At 41.3% G+C, this 25,778-nt stretch overlaps 1 protein-coding gene across 1 annotated transcript in view; it reads right to left on the reverse strand.

Moving 5' to 3' along the window:
* FYB2 (FYN binding protein 2) overlaps nucleotides 1-24,730 on the reverse strand; it is an 83,583-nt gene extending 58,853 nt beyond the window's left edge. The window contains exons 1-3 of the mRNA XM_033114495.1: nucleotides 24,638-24,730; nucleotides 4,439-5,183; nucleotides 953-1,111 (exon numbers count right to left, since the gene is read on the reverse strand). Of these exons, the coding sequence (XP_032970386.1) occupies nucleotides 953-1,111; nucleotides 4,439-5,183; nucleotides 24,638-24,730 (997 nt within the window). The remainder of the gene's footprint in view (nucleotides 1-952; nucleotides 1,112-4,438; nucleotides 5,184-24,637) is intronic.
* Between the last annotated feature and the right edge of the window lie 1,048 nt (nucleotides 24,731-25,778).

Below are 25,778 nucleotides of genomic sequence, written 5' to 3' on the forward strand. Positions count from 1 at the left end.
CGATTCTCAGCCATACAACCCAGACCAACTGAACCAGAAACTCTGGGACTGGGGCCCAGCCATCTATGTTTTAACAAGTCTTCTTGGTGATTCTGATGCATGCTCAAGTTTGAGAACCACTGCGTGAAAGAAACTTACCCATGCGATTGCCCAAAGCAGTCAAATGAACAATTAATGAACAAGATGTAGCCCTCTTAGTGTGCCATCTGCGGGCACCCAAGGCCACAGCAAAACAAATGTTAGGGCAGTGCTACATACCACCCCAAAGTGTATGTTCACCTTGCGCTTCATTAGAGCAAACAGAAGCAAAGGTGGTTAACATGCCGTCAGGGTCAGACTGTAGTGGCGGTAGAGAGGGGATGAGAAGGTGCTTCTGTACTCAGCAGAGGAAGATACAGAATAGCACAGAGAAATGGCTTCCAAGGATGCTTCCATCCCTGAAAGGACCAGCGGGGGCAGGGAGGGAGCCCCTCAATTAATCACGGAAGGCAGACCACAGAGGCCTGAGGGACCCCCATAATGATCGCAGGTGGAGTTCACACCGACTTCCTCCCTTTTCATTCCCTCCCCCTCTTCTACTGCACTGGGTGTGTTGACAACACAGGCTTTGTAGGAAACACAAAGGCTCTCTGCCTCCCTGCCCTGCTCCTTTTCATTTGCTTCCTCTTGGACAGATTCCCCGTGATCAACTGCAATGCTTCTCAGGGGAAGCAGGCTGGCCCAGGAGCGATAAGGGGCCAAGTCCTGCAGATTTGTCATTTCACAGGCAAGCTGCCAGGGTCTCTATGAGAGAAGAAGCAGTGATGGATGTCCAGTCCCACGGAATAGCAGTTCGGCATTGTCACCTGGGAACTGATGCGGAGCGGGAGGCGACGGGGGGATACAGGCTCTGCATCCGTGACTCCTGCCGGCTGGTGGCTGGCCACGTGTGGGGCCCTGAGCACTTCCTCACCTTCCCTGTAGGCCTTCGAAACAGCTGTCTGCCCCTGGAGGACTTGGAGGTTCACAGCTGGGGGTCTTGGCGGCTTTGTGGGAGGAGGACCCAGGGACTCCATGGAAGGCAGTGGCTTCATTTTGGGAAGTTGGTGATGCTTGACATCTGGCTGATTTTCTGAGCACAAACAGTCCAAAATGTACATTATTATTATTTCTACTTCAGGTCTTATAGGGTAAAAATGACCAGTTTCCTTACCTCAGTCTCACTCTCCTCTAATCTATTCTCTACCCAGTAGTCAGAGTCCAAATCAAAGTGCAAACCCGATCTTGTCACCATCCTGCCACCCAGAGGACGAAGCCTGATTTCCTCAGCATGACATTTGTTCACTCTTTCCTCTGGCACTTAAACAGCACAGGGCCTCAATGGACATTTCCAGATTCTTTTCTTACCACATGTAACATCCTTTCCCCGACCTGACGCCCAAACATCTTTCACTCACACCACTGACTTCTCAATTCTCCAGATTTGATTTTAAAAGCCTGGAAAAGCTCTCATACGTCCAAGATTTTGATCATGCCATTCCTGGTTCCAGAATGCTATTCCCTCACTTCTCTGTTGCCAAACTTCGACTCTTTAAGACCCTGTTCCAATGACACTTCCTCTAGAAAGCTTTTCTTGATTTCTACCAGAAATCAAGGACAGATGCAACCACTTTCTCTTTTCTATCCCTATAGTACATTGCTAACAGCTCTTCAGAAGTGACGGGATGTAATAGAGGGCCTGGTGTATCTGCCCACTGACTGAAGGTAGGCGCCTTGTGGGCAAGGACTAGGGTATATTGACCTCCTTCCAGCATCAAGTACAGGGCCTGCTTCAGAGGAAATTGACAATGACTCTTCCTTGAAAGGATTCTTCAGGCACTTATGACGGGCAAATAACATATAACATGGGTGCTATACATGGAGTAGGAATTGATCTCTGATGTCCACGCTCAGCCTAGGACAGCCTTGAAGGCTGACCTTGGCACATGGGCACCTGTGGGGTTTGTGTCCTTCTAGGACAGCCCCAATTTCATATATTGTACCCTTCTGCACTAATAGCCAAATTCCAACAGAAACTCCAGTATTATATATGAAAATCACATCTATCTCTTACACTAAAAACAGCACAAAATCTTATGTTATCCAAGTCCCCTGATTTTTGGTTTACATAATACAGTGGTTGACCACATGGTAAAACTAAAGTTGACAAGTGTTTCACAAATAACCCCATGCAACTTTCTCAAAGCCCTGCTATCCTCTGCCCTCCCAGCAGGGCCACAGTTCTCCTTTTCTTAGGATTTAATCAAAAGTCCCAATGCCAGTAATTTCAGTCTTTATGAAAGTAAGGAGAAGACAGAGTGAAAATGAACGATCACTTACTAATTGGGCTTCTAACTTTTAGCAGGCACTGTGCTCAGAGGTTTACATGGGTTATCTCCCTTAATTCTCTCAACGTCTCCACCAGGTAGGTAATCCATCTTCCTTCTTTCCTTCTGCTTACCCTTCCTCCCATTCATCCTCCCTCCCTTCCCATCCCTTCATTAATAACTATTTTCCTACTATATTCTAGGCATGGTTCTGGGGGCTGGGGATAGAGTCAAGAACAAGAACAGATACAATACAGGGCAGCCGGATGGTTCTTTTGGTTAGAGTGCGAGCTCTGAACAACAAGGTTGCCAGTTCGATTGAAAACAGCGATTGGACTTGGAGCTGAGCTGCGCCCTCCACAACTAGATTGAAGCTCAACGACTTGGAGCTGATGGTCCCTGGAGAAACACACTGTTCCCCAATATTCCCCAGTAAAAATTTTAAAATAAGAAAAAGAACAGATACAATCTAAGCCTCAGGAATTTTCATTCTAATAGGAGGAGACTGATGATAAACATGTAAACAAACAAACAAGATAATTATAGAATTCTATTAGTTCTATAAAGGAAATAAAACAGGATAATATAAAAATGTGCAAACTCTTGGTGGTGAGGTAGTGGTATTTAGATAGACAGACTAGAGACAACTATCTGGGAAAGTGTCATTTGAATTTAGAACTCAATGAACCTATACAAAAGTCAAAGAAAAGAGTTTTTAAGGAAGAAGAAACAGCAATGTTAAAAGTCCTGAGTCATAACAAAGTCTTTTCAAGGAACTGGAAGAAATGCAGTGTGTTGACTATGGGCTAATGAGCCAGGGAAAGAGAGGTAGGAGGTAAGTCAGAAACATAAGCAGGGACCCAAAGAAGCAGAGTCATGCAATAAGTAGTAAGTAATTAAGATGCTATTCTAAGTGCAAAGAGAAGCCACAGAAGATTGTAAGCAGAGATCCATCCATCTACCCCATCTATCCATTCATTCAATCATTCAACACATGTTTTGAGGACCCACAGAACTTGGCCTTGTTCTTCTAGGTGCTGGGAATATGGTGGTAAAGAAGACAGTTTTTATGCTCATGTAACTTATATTTTACTGAGGTAAACAAACAAATACATAATATACCAGGTAAGGATAAGTGATATGAAGAAAACCAAACTAATGTAAGAAAATGGAGAGTGATGGGGGTAGGGTGGCTATTTTAGATAGAACAATCCAGAAGGTCAACTCACAGCAGGTGACACTGAGCAGAGACCCTGATGGAGTGACGGAGTGAGACATCAAAGACCTGGGGGAAGTGTATCCAGGCAGAGAGATCAGCAAGTGCAAAGGCCCGGCGGTGGAACAAGCTTGGTATATCTAAGTAATAGCTAGAATGCCAATGTGGGGAGAGAGCAGAGTGTAAGAAAGGTAGGCAAGGACCGAATCACAGGAGCCACTGTAGGACGGCTGGAGCAGCAGACTGATATGATTATGACTCACACTGTAGAGAATCACTGTATCTGCCAGGAGAAGAATAGAATATAAAAGAGCAAGGGTGTAGAAGCTGGGAGACCAGTGGGCCATTGCAGTGGTTTAGGTGAGAGAGGATGGTGGTCTGGGCGTGGGTAGAGGACAGAAGTGGACAGAAGTGGTGGGATTCAGAACATAGTTTGGGGGTAGAACCAAAAGGTTGCTGATGGATTAGATGCAAAGAACGAAAGGGAGAAGGGAATAGAGCACGACTCTTAGGTTTTGGGCTCGAGCAACCAGGAGGAAGATTGTGCTGTTTACTAAGACAGAGAAGATGGACAATGAATCTATAGGAGAGCAGACGAGGCTCTACGAAGTTAAACATACCGCACACGTTCACGCATCTTATAAGATGTAGAGCTAGGATTCATATCCAAGTTTGCCCAAATGGTCTCACAATATAATTGTGGGAGATGAATCATTTTACCTAAAATTACAATTCAGCAGATGGGCCTAGAATACTTGTGGTGGAGTTGGAGCAAACATTGACGAGGTTGTGTATGTGACCTTCCCAACTCAGCAAGTTTTAACTTAGAAAAACACAGTGAGCATTCCCTCCAGAACTGTGGGAATTATTTTCTCACCTGGGGTGTGGCTGATGAGCTCACTCTCGTAGATAGGCTGGCAGGTCCTTGCTGTTGGGCTCCTCTTGGGACTAGTGTGTTCTAGGCTCTTCGCTCCATGTTGAGAAAGTAAAAAAGTGGGATCTTCAGAGGCAGCATGTGATTTTCTTTGAACCATCAAGTGCCCCTGGGAAGGAAGAGTCTGGGCTCCTTTTATGTCCAGCTTTTGCCTGGGCTCCTTTAGGGTAAGCCCCAGGCTTTTCTGTTCTTCCAGATGGAAGGCCCTACTTCCACAATTGGGAAGGAGAAAGGCTGGTGACATTTCACTCGTCTGAGATGAAACCTTCTCCCAGTTCCGGAGCTTGTCTCTGAAGCTACTGGTCCTCACTACTTTCTTCTTATCGGTCATCTCAGCATTTGACTGATTCATGTCTAAAAGCAAAGAAGCCTTTTGTGTATTTACTGCAGAACCAATAGACCTTCCAGGAGGTCCTGGGGAATTAGAACATTCCTGAGTCTCGCTCCTCTGGGTCAACTTCATTTTCTGGAGTTTAAGAGGCTGGAATTCACCACTGGGACAATATGGTGAGGGCTGATTGTGGTTGGATGAGAGGGGTTTCCCATTGGCCAAAATCCTTGCTGACTGTGTGCTTCCAATGTCACCCTTTTGAGAAACACCTGCTAGGAATTTAGTAGGTTCTGGAAGAGATGGCTCATCAAGCTTTTGAAATTTAGCTTGGAGTTCCTTGAAGTTTCTTAATCTTTCCTAAAGCACAAAAGAAAATAGAAATGTCTCATTAGTGTAGGAAAAAAACCCCAGCATGATTAGGGGACTTCACTATGCATGCTAGTGGGCTCTAAGGCTGATGTAACGCCATCTATTACCTGTTGAATAGTATCAGCCAGTCATACTATTATCTATGTGAGACGGAATGAAAACAATCGTTTCCTCTTTGAAATATTTCAGGTATGTTTAATTTCTTCACAGCACATAAACAACACTCATAAAGGAGAAAGTAGTCACAATTGGTAATAAATCCCCCGATGCACACTTATTTGTACAGGCAGGTTCCCTCCTGCCTGTACAAATAAATTATAAACCCCTCAGTATGGCATTCAAGGTTCTTCACAATGTGGTGGAACTATGATCTCAAAGATGGTGGAATTATGATCGCCAGCCATAGCTCAACAACTACCCTGAAATCAAACAGGATTATTGACAGTTTTCTGAGAAACTTTGTATTCTCCCCGACCCTGACTGTACTTATAGGTTCTTGCTTCACAGAATGCATCCCCCATCTACTTCAACTGCTTTCTTGCAACATTAATGCCCACCTTCTCCATTTCCCTGGGGATGACAGGGAGAGCTGACTTCTTCCCTGTCTCCTTGGTGCTTCCATAACTTTTCATAACTTTGCTGTTGAATTTAACACCATTGGATAGAGAAAAGAGCAAACTTTGAAAGTAGACAAGTTTCTGTTCAAATTCTGACTCTGCTCTTTATCATGTAGGCAAATACTTTGGGAAACTTGGTATTAGCAGTACAGTCTCATCATAAAAATAAATTGCCAAGTGGAAGGATAAGGGCTACCCTATGTAAAGTGTTCATAACAGTGCCTGACACATAGTAAGCCATGATAAATGAAAGCTATTTGTAAGAAGCTAGATGATCTTCTTGTATTTCTGACTCCCCTTGAGAGATTGTATTCTTTCCTTTAAATTCAGCTCAAATTCAGTATATGAAAATAGTGGTAGCAATAGCAGCCTTGGGGCACAGGAAGGGATATGTGCAAAATTGTACAGTAACTTGGTGATCTAGATAGGTAGGATTAGGCATGACTCCTGTTAGGTGCTCTTCCCACTGCTCCCCCCTTTCTCTCACTAGCTCTAATTTATTTTTAAGTACACTTTGTTATCTTTTGTCTTCAAAAGATAGGAGGGGGTAGAAGTAGAGTGCGGGCGGACATCTAATGGAGACTTCTTAAAAAGTAAGGGACACCATCTTCTCCTGATCATTAAAGATGTTAATTTTATGTATACAAACATTCTCCATGCTAGTGACTTCTGATTTTGTCAGCCCAGGGAATGTTGGGTGACCTTTTCTCACTGTGTTTACAGTTGACTCACACCTGCTCTCTGAAGATTCAGGAAGGGAGGAAAATTGAACAAGAAACATAAAGCAGGTGTCTGGGAGCTTATTTGAATATTCTTTCCTCTGACTTTCTCTCTCTCTCTCTCTCTCTCTCTCTCTCTCTCTCTCTCTCTCTCTCTCTCTCACACACACACACACACACACACACACACACACCCACACACACACACACTCTTATATGGTCAATTAATCTATGACAAAGAAGGCAAGAACATACAATGGGGTAAAGACAGTCTATTCAATAAATGGTGATGGGAAAACTGGACAGATACATGCAAAAAAATTAAACTGGACCATCTTTTTACTCCATATAAAAGAAGAAACTCAAAATGCATTAAAGATTTAAATGTGAAGACCCAAAACCATAAAAATCCTGGAAGAAAACATAGGCAGTAAACGCTCTGACATTGCTCTTAGTAATACTTTTTTCTGATGTATCTCTTTGGGCAAAGGAAACAAAAGAAAAAATAAACAAATGGAACTCATCAAACTAAAAAGGTTTTGTACAGCAAAAGAAACCAGCAACAAAATGAAAAGACAACCTACTGAATGGGAGAAGATATTCTCCAATGATACATCTGATACGGGGTTAATATCCAAAATTTATTAAAAAACTCATACAACTCAACACTAAAAATACAAACAATCCAATTAACAAATGAACAGAGGACTTGAACAGAGGACATATAGATGACCAACAGACATATGATAAGATGCTCAACCTCACTAATCATTAGAGAAATACAAATAAAAACCACAATGAGATATCACCTCACACCTGTCAGAATGGCTATCATCAATAAATCAACAAAAAATAGGTGTTAGTGAGGATGTGGAGAAAAGGGAACCCTCATGAACTGTTGGTGGGATTGCAAATTGGTGCAGCCACTATGGAAAATTGTATGGCGTTTCCTCAAAAAATTAAAAATAGAACTATCTGATAAATCAGTAATTCCACTTCTGGGTACTTATCCGAAGAAATCCAAAACACTAATTTGAAAAAAATATATGCACCCCTATGTTCACTGCAGTGCTATTTACAATAGCCAAGATATAGAAACAACTTAAGTGACCACTAAGGGATGACTGGATAAAGAAGAGGGGGTGCATATATACAAAGGAATACTACTCAGCCATAAAAAAAAAAAAAAAAAACACCAAAAAACCGAAATCTTGCGATTTGCAAAAGCATGGATAGAACTAGAGGGTATTATGCTGAGTGAAATAAGCAATACAGAGAAATACAAATACCACATGATTTCACTTATATTTGGAATCTGATGAACAGAATAAGTGAAGAAAGAAAACAGACTCATAGATACAGAGAACAAAATGATGGTTGCCAGATGGGAGGGGAGTTGGGTGAAAAATGGTGAAGGGATTAAGAAGTACAAATTGGTTGTCACCCCAATAAACTTTAATTTAAAGGAAAAAAAAGTCATGGGGATGTAAAGTACAGCACAGGGAATATAGTCAATAATATTGGAATAACTATGTATGGTGCCAGGTGGGTATAAGACTTATCGGGGGGACAACTTCATAAATTATATAAATGTCTAACCACTATGCTGTACACCTGAAACTAATATAAAATAATATTGAATGTCAACTGTAATTGAAAAATAAAATAAAATAAATAAAATAGTACAAATTGGCAGTTATAAAAATAGTCATGGTGATGTAAAGTACAGCAGAGGGAACATAGTCAATGACATTGTAATATTGTATGGTGTCAGATGGGTACTAGACTTATTGGGGTGATCTCTGTAAGTTATATAAAAGTCTAATCACTATGTTGTACACCTGAAACTAATGCAATATTGTATGTCAACTATAATTGAAAAAAAAAATTTAAAGGCATTTAAGGGGATTTTCAGAGCTTGCTGGATATTGTTGTAATTAGATGCCAAATTTCTCCTTAACAGCACAACCTCAATTACATCCACTCTTAAAAGCTGGAAGTCCTGAGCTTTTACATTGGACAAAAGAGACTGAAGCCTTTAGTGAATTAAAAGACAGTCTCGTGTCTCCTTCTGCCGTACGATGTCTCAATTATGTTTCTGTTTTTGTCCTTTTTATACTTAAAAGGCAAAGAAACACCTTAGAGATGCTTGCTCAAATACATGGTGATCAATTTAGACCTTTAGGGTTTTATGTTAACAGCTTGATTCTGACAAAGGGACTCCCTCATCCATGAGAGCCATTGCTAAAGGCTGCAGACGTGCTAAAGGCTGATAGTCAAGAATTAGGTTTTTCTTTGATGGTAAAGGCTCAACATTTGTCTGTAAGTAGACTAACCTTTTCTGAAATCTTAATATTGCCTTCACCTGACATTACTATTTCTAAATGTAACATTTTGAATCTGGCAGCCTTGCTTCCCTTGCTGGCTGATAATTCTGATCATAATTGTATTTTCCTTACTGTCATGCATGGTCTCTAGTCCTGCTCTTGGTGGGTGGACACAGAATATGGTGAGGCCAAAAGGAACACCAACGGAGCCATAGAGAGGGAGTCATACCACTATATTCTCGCTGGCGGCTGGTCGAGACACAAAGCAAACATCTGCCAGGACACCAACGAGGGGTCTTCCTGCACCCCAGTCTTGCTGGCCACCAGGCGAGACATAGGAAGTAGGATCAACACGATCCGCAATCTACAATACGTTTGCTAACCGCACTTGCTAGCCGCAGTCCGCACTTGCTAGCTCAGCCCCGGCAGTTATATCAGTGGCCAATGGCTAACTGGTTACAGCTGATGGCCATCTGATCACAGCTGATAACCATCTACTACCCGAGGCAGCACCTTTCCACCTGAGGTCGAGAGCCTGGAAACTGCTCTCTGGGGCTCTGTCACAGACCAACTATTAATGCTAAGAGTCAATGTAAAGAAAAATCCTTTGGAAAACACTGAAGTCATCTGATTTGCAGATGGTTCATATTTTAAATCTTTAGAAGGTCATTATCAAGCTGATAGGCAATCACTCCAGAGGTTGAGGTCAATGAGGCTAAGCCACTCCTCCAGGCTAAAACTGCTCAATAAGCTGAATTACTCTCACCAGAACCTGTGTTAGGTTGGTGCAAAAGTAATTGCGGTTTTTGCAATTATTTTTAACCTTTTAAGCTGCAATTATTTTTGCACCAACCTAATATATTAGCAAAGGACAAAACAGCCAATATTTATACTGACAGCAGATATGCCTTTGGAATTGCTCATGATTTTGGAAGGCTATGGAAACAGAGGCTTTTTAACCTGATCTGGAAAACCAATAAAAAAATAGCATTTATGTAAAAGGTCTGTTAGATGCTACTTGATTAACAAAACCTTTAGTTATTGCAAAGATTCCTAAATACAGGAAAGATGATTCGAAGTTAGCAAAAGGAAATGCAATGGCAGATGAAGCTGCAAAATAGCTGCTATGCAAATGTCGATGTCAAATTAATAGCGTTAGCGTCTCTAAAACTGAACTTAGACCAATTAATATAAGAAAGATGGCAATGAGCTTCCCTAACTGAAAAGAAAAAATGGCTGGAAGCTGGCTGTAAATACCATAAAGAATTGGGTCTCTGGTGTGGACCAGATAAGAAACTGGTTTTACCAGAAGCAATTCAAAAAACAGTTTTGACTTACCTTCATGAGTTAACTCACTGGGGCACTGATAAATTACTCAAAGGGGGCTATCAGTATTTCTGCAAACCCCTCTTCAAAAATTGCCTCGAACATATGTAAGAAATGTTTTATTTGTCGCAAACATAATTCCGGAAAACCTTTACATACGTAACTCAATGGGACATTTTACCTTACCTTGCAGGCCTTTGTAAGTATGGCAATCTGACTGTATTCAATTACCTCAAGTTTCTGTATACAGAAATGTGTTAGTCAGGATTTGCATGTTTTCTCATTGGGTTGAAACTTGCCCATAAAGAAAAGCAACAGTTGAAGCAGTAGCAAACATACTTTTAGAAAAAATAATTCCTGCGTGGGTTTTCCTCTAGAACTACATAGTGATGGGGAACTCGTTTTACAGAACAAATACTAAAACATATTTGTGAAATTTGGCCAATAACACAGCATTTTCATTATGCCTATTACCCTCAGTCTTCTGGGCTGGTAAAAAGTACAAATGGAATAATAAAAACTCAATTGGCAAAATTTACTGAGAGTCTTAATATATCCTGGCTAAAGGCTCTACCTGTAAATTCACTGTTCTAGTGAATTTACAGTCTAGTCTACTCCTTTTGGACAACATAACTTGTCTCCATTTGAGATAATTACCGGGAGACCTATGAAATTGATTTCCTGTCAGAAGGATTCAATATTAGTACAATGAGATATAATGCAATATTGTAAAATTCTTATAAAAGATTCGAAACAGAACACCAAGCTTGTAGAGACATTCTTCAATAATAATAAAAATAGACAGACTGATGAATTAAAAACAACATGATCTCCAACCTGGAGAATATGTATACTGGAAAAGACATCTAATCAAAGATTCTCTGTAGCCCTGATGCAAAGGGCCATATCAGGTTTTGTTGACAAATCCTTATGCTGCTAATTTAAAAGGTGTTGACTCATGGATTTCTGTTTCTCAATTTAAAAGGGCTTTCACCTCCAGCAAAGATCTCAAGACCACACTGTGCAGAACCAACATTAGAATGTTAACTAACAACTGTTTGTGTTGTCTCTTATTCCTTTCTGTTATTCTTTTAATGGAAATGTTTTTATTCAATAAGCTATTACTTTTGCTCCACATAAAAACCAAAGTAATCACTGGGTTTGTGGCCAAATACCCACATCCAGTACTTCGTGTTACCTTGGTGGGTTTCTCCCCTCCAAGGGGCTGATTGGAAAGCCTTACAAAAAGTGGTTCGACAACAACAAAAACAAAGTTCAACCTTGAGTTCAGCTGATACTACATTACAAGCAACTGACAAATGGCCTACTAACATACCATGGAAACAATCGGTCATGGTTTCTCCTTTTCCTATAATGATGCTGTTCAAACAGCCTTAAGCATAGCAAATAGTGAAAATCCTCACAAAACCACCAGAGCAATTGAACAACATGTTGAAATTTGGGGTAGGTTCCTATGGTTAATTCCAGGATATGGATATTTAAGCTCTTCAGCTTTTTTACATTGGGTACAGCGAAATCACTCTTGACTAGAGTTTTTCTTTTTCTTTCTTTTTTTCTTTCTTCTTTCTTTCTTTCTTTCTTTCTTTCTTTCTTTCTTCTTTCTTTCTTTCTTTCTTTCTTTCTTTCTTTCTTTCTTTCTTTCTTTCTTTCTTTCTTTCTTTTCTTCCTTCCTTCCTTCCTTCCTTCCTTCCTTCCTTCCTTCCTTCCTTCCTTCCTTCCTTCCTTCCTTATTTTTAAGAGTTTATTGGGGGAAGGGGAACAGTGTGTATTTCCAGGACTTTATTGGGGAACAGTGTGTTTTTCCCAGGACCCATCAGCTCCAAGTCAAGTTGTTGTCCTTCAATCTTAGTTGTGGAGGGCACAGCTCAGCTCTAAGTCCAGTCGCCATTTTTTTCAATCTAGTTGTAGGGGGTGCAGCCCACCATTCCATGCAGGAGTCAGACTGGCAACCTTGTTGCTAAGAGCTCCTGCTCTAACCAACTGAGCCAGCAGCTGCCCTGAAGTTTCTTAATAGTACTAGAATGTTAGGGGAGATAACTAACCATCGATGTAATTCTGTATAATCTTAAAAATTTCTGATTTGGGACAGACTGGGAAAGAAGACGTGGAATTAATTGGATAGGCCCTGATGGAACACAATGGCTATGTGGTACACACCTCTGGCCTTAGCTACCCCCAGGTTGGATAGGGAGATATATTATCAGATATCCATGGGCTCAAGGCCACACTTGCTCTTCATTCTCCTCTATTGCCAATCTTCCTCTTAGGAAAGTACAAAGGACTAGATATGATAATTTCCATTGGGATGATCACAGAAAAGCTATTTTTGCACTTTCCTCAGGAATAGAAGATGTTATTCCTCACACTGAAGCTTTAAGTTCACTCAAGCTCACGATGACAGTCATCAGAGCTTAACTTTAATAACTGAAATGTCTTCAATGAGAAAATTTGTCTTACAAATCGGATGGTATTAGATAGATATTACCACTGCATCTCAAGCTGGCACCCACAATCATAAAAGCAGAAGGTTGTAGGTATATAGCAGATAAAGCTGGAAATACAACCTCTCTTTTGGGACATATACAGAAACAAATAAAATCCCTGGGTAACCATGCTCCAAGCTTAGGAAAATTATTGTCTTGTTGGTTCCTGGATCAAAGATATCTTTCAAATGGATGTGATTATTACTATCTTGGGAATATTTCTTAACATCATTTATAAGACTTCTGTATGCTGTGCTAACACTACAAGAAAAGCGAGGTCTGTGCCAGCTACTTCTATGATAGCAAACGCATTAGCCTCATTGAGCATAATAGTCTTTTGACTAAAACTGACATACAAAAACAATTATTCCTTTCTTAATGCTTCAACCTAAAATTGGCATACATATTGGCTGGTTATAAGACTCATAGATAGCAAGCATATCTCTGACCCATATCCCTCCTCTGAGGGACATGATGGACCCAAGGAAGGTGTTACCACCCTGGCAATGAGGGACTTTACAATATTTGGTTAGATCTATGTTTTTTGAGAGAAAAATCTTGATCCAAAGTGGGAAATGAAGAAAGAGTGAAGATAGGGAATATATAAAATTGAGACATTTTAACCAAGCTGCTAAAATTATTAACATGAAGGTTGAAGCATGGGGAAAGACTCCATTCTTATTCTAACTAGCCTAGAAAGAAAATTTTTAGTCCTGCATCATTGCCTGAATATACATCTGGACCTCCAGGTAACCCTTTAATTACACTCTGGAGAACGCACACATATATCCACCTGATATCCACTATCCAAACCACTAGGGCATGACCACACCTTTTGACACCCAGCTTCTGGATGACCTGGGTCTATCATCCTGACTGCCTGACTGATACCTATTCTGGATCAATCCTAGGCTAAGAACACAGGATTGATAATTCTCAAGAATATACTTCTTGCTGTGACTTTAACTTTTCTTTCTTCTTTGGAACATTTCTGGGTTTTTGCCTCGCTGTGTTTCCAGTTTGCAAATTCTAAGACCCTTGAATAAATCATTTATTTCCAGCAAACCTTCCAGACTCTTTTTGAGTTTGTTTGACAAGTTGTTACAAGGATTAAATTAATAAGTACACCACAGAGCACTTAGAAGACATAATAAATACTCATTAAATTTTAGCCCTTGTTATTATTATAGGTCGTTGCTGAGGCCATAGGACCAGATCAAATTACTTAGGAGAATGTGTGGTGAGATCAGAGCTGTGAGACAATAGCAGAAGCCAAGAAAAACGTCTGAGAAGAAACAAGGAGGTATGAGGTTGATCAGGGGAGAAAAAGATAAGGTGAGCAGTATTAACGAGGAATAAATGCCCAACAGTGGCAAGTATAGCAAAGAAGTTCTATAAGATAGATGGAAAAGGAATCTGTCAAGATGGAAACCACTTCATGGACATTGCAAAAAAATGTCATGGCTGAAGCAAAACTGCAGTAGACGCCAGAGAGAATGAAAGGTGAGGTTGTAAAAAAAAATGACTGTAACTTTTCTTTTAGGAAGCTGCCAGAATAAAGAAAGGAAAGATAAATAATTAGAAGGAAATTCAGGGTGAACTGAAAGTTTTAATTTTTTTTTTTTCAGATGGGAGAGATTTGGGCATGGTTATAGGTTGATGGGAAAGAATCCATGGAGAGACTGAAAGAGAGAAAATGATTAAGGGAGCAAAGTCCCATGGGGAATATGAAAGGGAGGATCATGAGTAAAAGTGGAGGAGCTGGCCTTGAACAAGGGATGGGTGTGTTTTCCAGGATATCTGTGATAACCACCCCCACCCATCACGACTGATTAGATAGTTCTCTGTGTGTTCCCATATTGCTTTGTGCTTATTTCTGTCATCCCTTTCATCACCTTCTATTGGTTTATTTTATGATCAAGTCTGTTCTGTCTTAGACAGTCTTTCCACAAACTTTCATGAGGCTGTTCTCTTACCTAATTCAGGTTTATGTTTGGGTCTCCTTATCAGAGATTCTAGTTGCCTATCCAAATTCCATTTCCCTCTCTTCCTTAGTAACAAACTCTTAAAATGTTTGGGGCAGCAATGTTCCTGGATAAAAACTGAATTTCCCAGCCTCACTTCCAGAGAGCAGTGATCATTAATACGTAAGCTGAAGTCATTGGGTTCATTTCCTAGAAAAGCTCAGCTGAATATACTCCTGAATATAGATGAAATACCTGGAGGACTATATTAGATTCCTATTGCTTCTGTGACAAGTTACTACCATTCAGAAAAGCCTACAAGCTAAAATAACAAATTTATTATTTTACATTTCTGGAGGTCAGAAGTCTAAAATGGGTCTCACTGGGGTAAAATCAAGGCAACAGAAGGGATGTGGTCCTTCTGGAAGTTCTAGAAGAGAATCCATTTTCCTTCCCTTTTCCAGCTTCTAAAGGCTACTTTCATTCTTTGCTCTGTGGTCTCACAGCCCTTCAACCTCTGCTTCCATTGCTCTCCCCCTACCTCGACCTCCCTCTTTTCCCTATAAGGACCCTTGTGATCATATTGAATCTACCCAGGTTATCTGGCCTCATCTCCCTATCTCAAGATCCTTAATCACTACTGCAAAGTCCTATTTGCCGTGCCAGATAACATATCCACAGGTTCCAGGGATTAGAATGTGGACTTCTTTGAGGGCCATTATTCTGCTTACCAAAAAGCCCAAGAGCCATTTAATAAGCATATAGATAAAGGCACACATAGGGGACAGTAGAGAGGTGAGTAGAAGAAACCTAAGTTCCTGATGAAATACTGGAGCTGATTTACTCCCTCTAAGTACATCAGCCTCCTTCAAGAGTTCTTATAGGGGAAAACAATAGATTTATTTTACTTAAGCTATTATTTTGAGGGAGGAGGGTATTTATTTCTAGAAGCTCCACGCAATTTCTAAAGGATACACCTTTCATGACCACTCTATATAAAAGAGCAACTCCCCTTCACCCTACCTACCTTACCCTGGGGGCAGACTGGCTCCCTTCACATTTTCTAGTGAACCTTCCTCTAACGCAGAGCCTGGAATGCTCAGAACGACATTTCCCAAGCACTCTTTCAGCTACAGTTCTGCCAAGCAGAGGTATCCGTGGGAAATGCTGGAAATGAGCACGGGGGGGTCTGGCCACTCAGGGGGAGAGCAGATCGTCTGGGGAGCAGCTGTGGCAGAAGTTCCTGTGCTGTGTTCTGGGCATTACCATCAGTGGGCGCCCACTGGAGCAACACGTGGGTGTCGCACTCTCCCCTTAGCTCTAGCATAAAAGCTCATCCCCAGCGCTCCTGGAAATTCCTAAAATAACCTATTACAAATCCATTTGCTCAAACTGGCGGCAACAGATCTGGTTGTCTACACTGAACAATACATACCGATTTGCTTGTCCTCACAGCACCTAGTAGCACCGAACATAATGTCTGTCTCCCTCCAACACAATGTAAACTCCTTAAGGACTGGTACTTGGGTCAGGATTTGTTCACTGATGTAGCATAACCACCGGAAGCATATCTGGCCTGTCGTGGGTACTCGATAAAAATGTGGTGAGTGAATGAATCCTTGATTTACAAGTCTTTCAGCATCCTTTCAAGACAGGGACTGTGTCTCACTTATCTTGGTACCCCCAGTACTAGCTTGGGGGCTTACAAAATGATTGATGAATGAATGAATCAATGAGTGAACATTTATAAAAAATTAGAAGGTTCAGATTATTCATAAACTGTAACTATAGAATTTAATTTTCTTTTTCCTCAGGGCAACTTAGAATGCACATGGAAACAAATGATCTAATCGCTATAGTGACAGAAGACAACCTCCAAAGTAGCTCTGGAAGATAGCCTTGGCACTTCTGAACCAGACTGGGCAAGCTTCAGATACCTCATCTGGGAAGGAAAGGCCAAAACAGTTCCAAAGATATTGTGGGAACAACCTAAGATAAAAGGCAGTGGTGTCCTCTAAACAGAGGGGTTTATCTCTTTGATATGGAAATGAACCAAGGAGCTAGCAATCAGCCAAGGGAAACAAAGACATTGTTATTTCAGAATAGGGAGACCAGTGTGAAACAATTACAGGTCTGAATTCCAGTTCTTTCAATGTAATATTATATTTACATGAATGTATTTAGCCAAACTAGGGGTAAAGATTCCACCAGAGGCCTCTCATTTAATATTTATTTTACAGGATTCTAAGTAATAATAATAACCATAACAACAACAACAACAATAGGCTTTATATGTCTATTTGACATACTCATGTGTATGCCTTATATGACGTGACCACGTGCCAGGCACTGCTGCAAACACTTACCGTATTTAAGCCTATATCTAATGCAGTGTTGGAGCACAACACTGCAAGCATATGTGCTGAGGCATCTAAAACCTAAATACACTTGTCCAAGGTCACAGCAAGGAAGGTCAAAGCTGGGACTCAAACTCACACAGAGTCCAGCGCCCATGTCGGTCCTGGACTCCTTAAACCCAAGAATTTGTTGGTGGGCCTAGACATTTTGGGAGATAATATTTTTAGAAATAAGCTAGTACTTGATCAAATGAACATAAACACTGTAATATTAGCTTCTTAGGAAGTATTTTTCCCCTTTGCTAGTTTCAGAGAATTGATTACTTTGGTTTTTATAACCTCTTTGTCCTTATTGGCAACCATTATGTGTATCTCAGTGTCCACAATAACCCCACAAAGCAAGTACTGTTACTGCCCCAGAGGTTGAGTAACTTTCCCAGTTTACAGTTAGAAAGTCGTACAGGAATCTGAATCCAAGTGTGACTTTAGGACGGATCCTCACTATTCTGCTGATAATCTCACTTATAAATTTAACTCCAATTTACAAACCTTTTGTTACCTCATAGACATTTCATAATCAATTTGGTATATGACACACTTACTTCAGAAATTATTTTAAAAAACGTACCTCTAATTACAGCTTTTAAACAAACAAGTAAATGTCCCAGGTAACCTATTTACATTTGCTTTTAAAATACTCTCTCAGTCTTTGGTTATTTAGTCTGAGACGAGTGAAACATTGCATCTAATGTAAGTGGGGTATTTTTTGATTTTTAATCAATTAAATTGTTATTGTGACCAGGCCTCTTGGATTTTCAAGGTAGTTCTGATTTAATGTAATTCCAAAGGTGAAAAGAAAATGCAGAGCTAGATGACAAAATACAATTTAGTGTTATACCCTTTCAAAACAGATCTGCAAATGAGAACAAATTCTGTGTCAAACCACATGTCCTGCTTTCTTGTTTATAAAATACGGTGCAGACAGCTGCTCTACCTTCTCCAGCATTCACTCTGACACACCTTCTCCCGTATCCCTGGGCTTACATCTACAATGGCATCCATCACACAACACTGCAAGCAGCAGTGAGCAAGGACTTGCAGGTGCTCAGTAAATTAGCAGTGGTCCAGGAGGTGAAAGTCGTCATAAAAACATGCATAAAGTAAATTCCAGAAGGAGGAGACACTATTTTGATGCATATTTCTTGATTTAAAAAGAAAAGTCAACTCATTTCTGATTTTCTGCAAATTGCTGAGTATTACCTTGCATGCAGGAGAAACAGTGGCAACATACGTAACTGCCAACAGTTTACCACAGGCTGAACATTTTTCTCCTGGTCCATGAATGCAAGAGCCTTAAGAAAAATGGAAGCTCAAAATCCAAAGCACAGAGAAGGCAGCAGAAGCCAAGAAATTACGAACCCAGAAAGAGAGGCAGTAATAGCTGTCAAATCCTCCCTAAGATGGAAAGAAATAAAGGGCGATTAAAAATAGCATCTGAGTCGTCCTTCACGAATAAAAGGGCTTCGATCCAATCTCCACTACCCCAGGAGCTATGGCAATGGCAAAACAGCTGTGCTCCTGGTACCCGTGATTAATTCTCCCACGAAAGGGGAGGAACAACAGAGCATGGAAGTGCTGTTTGAAATCCCCCCATCTGCCCTCTGAACAGAGACAGGATAGAAAAGTGAAAAGCTTACGCGTCCATCATCAAGGTATAAGAATCAATAACTGCACAGCCCATCCCTATCAGGTCAAATCAGTACATTTTCCACCCTTAATGTTAGACACGGGCAAGAATCCCAGCTCCAGTAGATACGTGACCTTGAGCGAGCTATTAAGTTTTTCTGCATCGGTACAAAGGGGCTAAGAATGCCCACCGCACTGAGCTATAGTAAGGTTGTAGTTAAGTGTGTACAAAACCTGGTAAATGTCTGACGCCGGTCAGTGCTCCTGGTAAAACTGTCCCTCCTGTAACTTGTAACCCCATATACTGAATACTAAAGAAGTGTCTAGAACTCCCCAGGCTACCAGTAAAAATCTCTCCTGCCCACTGCTGACGTAAAAGGCAGCCCACGGAGTCCTCCGTGGCCATAATAAGACCACCTTGCCCCCTTCACCACGACACTGCCTGCATTGCCATTAAAGCTGCCTGATCTCCCAATCTTTCATAGCGGGCAACGACTATGAAAATGACTCATCTTTCCCGGAAACAACAGGCCATCATGCCTTACATCCCTGTTTACCTTGGTCGTCATCAGAAAGCCCAGCCAGCCCACTGACACAGGGCCTTCCCGCCCACAGACCTCTCTAACATCCCCAGTTGAATCCCACTTCTCACCCTTTGCTCACCTCCCCAACCCTTCTAGTGAGCTCTCTGGACTTCACAGCCAGTGATTAGCAAAGCTGCCCATGTCCTCAATCTCTTCTAGGAACATGCCCTCCACCTCCTTGCTCTAATTCAAACTGGTGTCTCCCCTAAAGATAGAGTCCCCTGAGGCTTGCCCAAGTGTGGCTTTTGCCTTCCACACCCCTCACCCCTGGTCCAGGAGATGTAAAATGTTCTTGTAGTCCATTACCCCTTCTACCTACATCCTCTCTTCTTCCTCAGAAACACCCACTCCTATTAGCAGTGTACCAAACTAACGCCACTGTGCCCTACAGAACTCACCTACAACAGTCCGGGGCATTCCTCCTTCCTTACTGGGGATTTTAGCACCTGCCTCACTCCTCTCTCGCCACTTCCCCTCCCATGACAGCAAGCAAATTTAGAATCCATTTGGATAATCCTTCCTTATCTGTGCCTGGAATGCACCCACGATAGCTCTTACTTTGCAGTGTGTAAGAGCTGGAATTATCTATCCGAGCAGGAGCACACAGAGACTCAGAGTCCAGGCTAAGGAATCAGAATGCCACCCGATAGGCACTGCGAAGCCTGCAAAGATCGTGAGCAGGAGACAGAGAGAGAGAAAGACACACTGTTAACCCCACTCGTTCAAGGCACTGCGCTCCCAAACCTCCTGGCCTCTCCCAGTTCTGGGTCAAGTGCCCCCCTCTGCTTACGTCTTTCCCAGTGCTTATCACACTCTAATTTATAACTGTTGACTGGTTTGTCTCTCCCACTAAACTATCATTTTCTAGTACAAAGACTTATGAGTATGTCTTTCCATCACTGTATCTTCGGCTGATAGCTGGGCCAGCTAAACAGAACAATTCAAAATATTTGACCCCTGTTTACTTATGGAGACAATCAGCCAACAAAGTCTATCTATGGGATCAATGAAAATACAGTGAAAAATTAGTTTGGCTTGGCCCCTTCAGGCAATCCTTCCTAAAGGAGGTAAGATTGAAGAAGAAGTTGGTTTCCATTGGAGAGAGGCAGGGGCTATATAGTCATTTTAGGTTAAAGAAACGGTATAGGCAAAGGCATTCAGGTCCACTGCATTTTCAGGTGAGCAGATCAGAACATAGAGCATAGAGGTAGGAGGAGGGAAGCCATTATTCTTCCCTGAAGCCATTCTCTTTTAGGGCCTTCAAAGATTTCACTCAAAGAAGGAATCAGGAGTTTCAGTTGCCTTTGAAGGGCAATAAGAGAAGATACTCTGGTGCACAGAGCGTTTTGGTGGATTTAATATCCTATCACTCTGCCACTTTCTTATCTACATCTGCTTACACCCTTCTCTTCATGAGGGCCTTTCTGCCCATCCATCAGAACTTTCATCCAAGAATCCCAAAGCACCTTGGCACCAATACAAATAGTCCTCTACCCAGTGTCGAACATGAAAACGTATATGTTAGCCATCCTATTACAAAGTCCTGTCCCTCCACACCTTCCCCTTCACAGGTGCCCAGGCTCCATTTCTTCCTCTTTCTTTGGAAAATCGCTTGGGTTAGTTTTAGCATTTACAAAACAACACTAATTAGGTCTACAATCCCTATACAAAATCCTTGGGCTGCATGTACTTTTGAATTCAGAAATTCGCCAGTGTTAGAAAGGTAATATGTTATAAATTCTACATATGTGGTCTGAGGCAGCAGGCTGTGATCAAACGTGGGTTATTTCTGTAGCAAAACATATTAACATTCCCCTAATGTAGGAAAAGGAAAGACCATAAAATATCTCGTGTTGGTTCAGGTAGGCTTGTGGTACCAAAACAGTTATGAAAAATGAGTGGTTTTCAGAGCTTACTGGATTTTGGAATTGTGGGTGAGGGATTACGGACTTGTTCCTATCCAGTTCCTAGAGTTCTTTCAAGGCTTACAGAAGAAGAAAAATGCAAAACAATTATCCTGGTTCCAAGCATAATAAATGGCAGGCATTACTGTAGTTATTCCTTGTCCAGGGTTATCTTCTTCTACTTAGATTTTTGCAGCCTTTTCCTAACAGGTGAGATGGCCTCACCCAAATGTTTCCTCCATGATCTGATGGCTCTAAAATATAGTTATGGTGATGTTATTCCATTTTTGAAAAATTAGGAATGTTTCACAGCTCTCTATCAACTAAAGTAACTCCTTTGCCTCCTTGATATGGTCTCAAACCACCGTTGCACCTCTTTATGTTGCATTTGTGCAGAACTCCTGGGGTTCCCCTGACAGGTGCCTTCATTTCCTGCATCTCACCACCGCCGATGCTACACCTGCCACCTGGAATGCCCTTACCAGACATTTACTGTCCAAATTCTATTCATCCTTCTGGACACAGCTCAAATGCTTCCTACTCCGTAAAGAAAGCCCGTTCATCACTCGCCCCAAAGTTAACCTGTCCGTCCTCATTCCTCTTCTGGCGACGGTGCTTAAATCTGGCAATGTATCGGAAACGTCTGGAAGACTCCTGAAGCTACCCCACTGAGGCAGAATCTCTGGGGAGTCTATATTTTAAGAATCACCTTGAGCGCTTACTGTGTTGCCAGCTCAGCACCTGGTCCAAGGAAAAGATTGGGAAACATACAGCGTTCCATCGGCAAGTTTCTTTTGGTCTTGTCTGTCTTAGCACTTTCCACGTCCTACTACAATTACTAAAGTAATTGTAAGAGTCCGTGAGTTTCCTAAGAGTCCGTGAACTTCTTGACAGCAAGTGAAAAAACATACTTACCTTTGGAGAGCCCACAGGATTAAGCATGATGCTTTAGTCCTAGTAAGTACTCAATAAATATGTGTCAAACTAATATTGAATGAAATGAATGACTCGATTTCTTGGGTAATGACCTAGAGGGGATATTGTTTAAAAGGGCTTTCTTGGGGACCTGCAAATTAAGTTTGCATCAATGCCATCTAAAACGCAATTGTGATCCTGCCACTCCCATTAAACCCTTCGATGGTTCCTCATTACTCCGATGATAAATTATCCATTCTTTAGCCATACGCATAAGGCCCTCTGACCTTCCCTGCTTCTATCTCTAGTTTCATTTCCTACCACTTCCTGCCTCTAACTTACCCCTTTGATGAAACTGAACTTGCCTCTGTGTATTTGTTCATGCTGTTCTCTCTGCCTGGAATGCCTTTTCTGTATTTATTTACCTGCCTAAACTTATTCAATCTTTTGAGATTTAGCTGAGTTACCAGCCCCCTGTCCCCCACCGAAGCCTCTTCCAGCACTTAGGTTGGGCTAAGAGTACCTGTTCCGTGCTTTATAGCAACTTTGGCTTACCTCTGTCTCTCCATTTATTTCATTTATTGGAATCACCTATCTATGTGTCTGCTTTACCTGCATCCCAGTCACACTGTGAGGTCCTCAGGTATACAGACCAGACTGTATTGTTTTTACTCACGCTTCTGTAATTATGCCTAGGCATATACAACATAGACAAAACTTGTTCCTTGGAATTAAAATGAGCTGATTACAAGGAATTTCTAATGCTTTTGGAATGGAGGGGAGCATATGGATGGAGGGAACTATGGAAAAATTAGGATTAATTCCACACTAAAAAAATATAAAAGGTGCACTGAATTCTTACTATGTTACATCTCACTATGTTTTTACGTTTCCAGGCACAGTGCGCAGCAACATGTGTACTTTGTTTCAATTACTGTAACCCTTACAATGGGCTTCTGAGCTGTGCCCCCGAAGATGAGGACAAAACCAAAGAGCAGAGTTTTTTGAAGCTTGCTCAGGTCACATAGCTAATGAGTATAATCCGAGGTCGGAACCCAGCCCTGACACCAAAGCCTGTGATGTTTTTCAAACGAACTCTATGTTATAGAATGCCTTTTCTCTAATGACAGATTTTCATTTGTCTTTTCCTAAATTCATCCAACAATCATGCATGTTGCATACATCCTATGGGTAAATGAATGAGTTAGACGGAGGTGGGCCTTGCCCTCATGGGCCCCCAATCTTATGGAAAAGATGGACAAATAAACAGAGAATGACAGCACACCATCACCACGACTGTGGTGAGGCAGGCAGAGGGAAAGCCTAACTGGGTTTGGGGAGGGCACAGACCTTCCTAGAGAAGCCAGATGTGAAGAACAAAAGGGATGTTGACTGCCCACAGGGTGGGGGACATTATAGGGAAAGGAGACGTTAGTAAGAACCGAGGTCTGAGAGTCTGGCAAGTGTGGGTTTCCAAAGTGGGGGTTGTGGCCGAAAGGTGACATGGGGAGGAGTGAGAAGTGGGGCTGAGGCTGCATCCATCCTGAAAGGCCTTGCAAGCCATTGAAAACAAACTCATCTATGTATGTTTGCATTTTCATGGTTCAAACTACATTCTTAGACTGCATAGGGAGATGGTCAATTAGACATGGATATTTTTGCAAGCCCCAAATCCTCTTGCTCAAGACATGGGCCTGTACAGAAATCCTTAAGCCTAGTGAAAAAAAAAAGGCGGATAGCTATTCATTTCAAATAAATGAGGTGTATGATGACTTTTAGGAAATCAGAAAGCCCAAAACCTGAAAAACCACAATGGGTTCAAGATACTGAAATGTTGCCGGTTAACTGCATCTTGTGGTGGTGGTCGGGGGGAGGTCTCAGATGAAAAATTGGGCTGTACCTTCTCAGATGCCAAGTTCAAAAAGCAGCTCCCAGCAAAGGGGTTCCAGATTGACCAAGTTAACAGTCTGGGGATGAGGGACTGAAGCCAGAATGTATGATTTCTGCACACAGGCCAGTCCTTAACCTACCCCATGATGGGCGGGCCTCCCCGACTACATTTCCCGTGCTCGTTTGGCACTGAAACTTGGGGCAAGAACAGGGAAAGTTCACTAGAAACTGGCTGCCAGCAAGTTGGAAAATTCAACCACAGAGCGTCCTTATTTGAAAGGGCCTCCTGCTCTCCCTGCTGCCCTCTCACACCCCAGACAGAACAGTTGCTCAGTGTCCTTTGGGTTTATGACAGTTTTATTTAAAGTGCAATTTACTGAACACTGAAAATAGAAGGGTTGAATAACTTCTTTGAGCCACTTTATTGCCTTCACTCTATACCGTATGATGTAAAGTCTTTAGCCAATGTGGCCATTTTAATTTCTTAGATTTGTTTTTTATATTAGAGTCCCAGCTGCATGAAGAAACACAGAAATCAAAGACACCATTTTAAACTCAATTGAGACAAATTTGACAGGTGTTAGATGATTTTGTTTTGTTGTTTTAAAGAGAAAGCACCTCCTTGTCTGGTTTTCTGTCTATTCAGTACCTTCTTTCTCCAACAATAGCAATGGAAGCCATCTTTAAGATCTGGAGTTCCAATTATCACCGTCATTATCATCTCCACCACCATAACCACCATGGTCCCACCATACCATGCTATGCCCTGTTTCCCCGAAAATAAGACCTAGCCGGATAATCGGCTCTAATGCATCTTTTGGAACAAAAATTAATATAGGACCTGGCCTTATATCATTATTATATTATATTATATTATATTATATTATATTATATTATATTATATTATATTATATTATATTATATTATGACCCGGTCTTATATTAATTTTTGCTCCAAAAGACGCATTAGAGCTGATTGTCCAGCTAGGTTTTATTTTCGGGAAAACACGGCAATATTTATGGAGCTTGTATCACTGCAATAGATACCTTTAAGGTACAACCTCAGATTCTCCTAACAACCTGGCAGGGCAGGTGTTATTAACCCCATTGTATAGACAAGAACACTAAGGTTTGGAGAGAGAGCAGTTTAGCTTAGCGATTAAAAACCATATAGCAGACTTTGGAGTCAGATAACCTGTTTGAATCCTGGCCGTTTCACTTTCAGCTCAACTTTGAACTTTACCATCATCATTTCAGTTCTCATCAATAAAGTAGCAACAATAATAGCATTTACTCTATTGTTGCCTATTAATTTAGACAATCCATGTTAAGTGCTCAGCACAGTGCCTTGTACCTATTTTCTGTGAATGCTAGCTAACTATTATTATTATTGCCACTCTTATTATTAGTGCTGTCAAAGTTTGCATCACTATTCAGAGGTAAATTTGGATTTAAAAATCAAGTCTCATTCCAAAACTCAAGCTCTTTTCACTCTACCACATTGGGTTGGATCCTTTCCTTTATTATTTAGTTTACTCTTCCACAATGCTACAGTGGAGAGGTGATTAATTCCCTTTTACAGATGAAGAAACTAAAGCTGGAGGGGCCCCACTACTTGCCTAAGATTGAAGAGCTAATAAATGGGCAACGTAGAACTGACCTCAGTCCCCTAGCTCTTTGTAACACACTAGCACAGCCCCAATTTTTGTTTGCCTCCAAACAGTCAGGAAGAGTGTTTGCAAGACCCTTTATCTGGGACAAAATTTCTTCAGCCAAAACTGGTGCTCAACA

This window comes from Rhinolophus ferrumequinum, chromosome 9, assembly GCF_004115265.2.
Source record: "Rhinolophus ferrumequinum isolate MPI-CBG mRhiFer1 chromosome 9, mRhiFer1_v1.p, whole genome shotgun sequence".
NCBI classification, from domain to species: Eukaryota; Metazoa; Chordata; class Mammalia; order Chiroptera; family Rhinolophidae; genus Rhinolophus; species Rhinolophus ferrumequinum.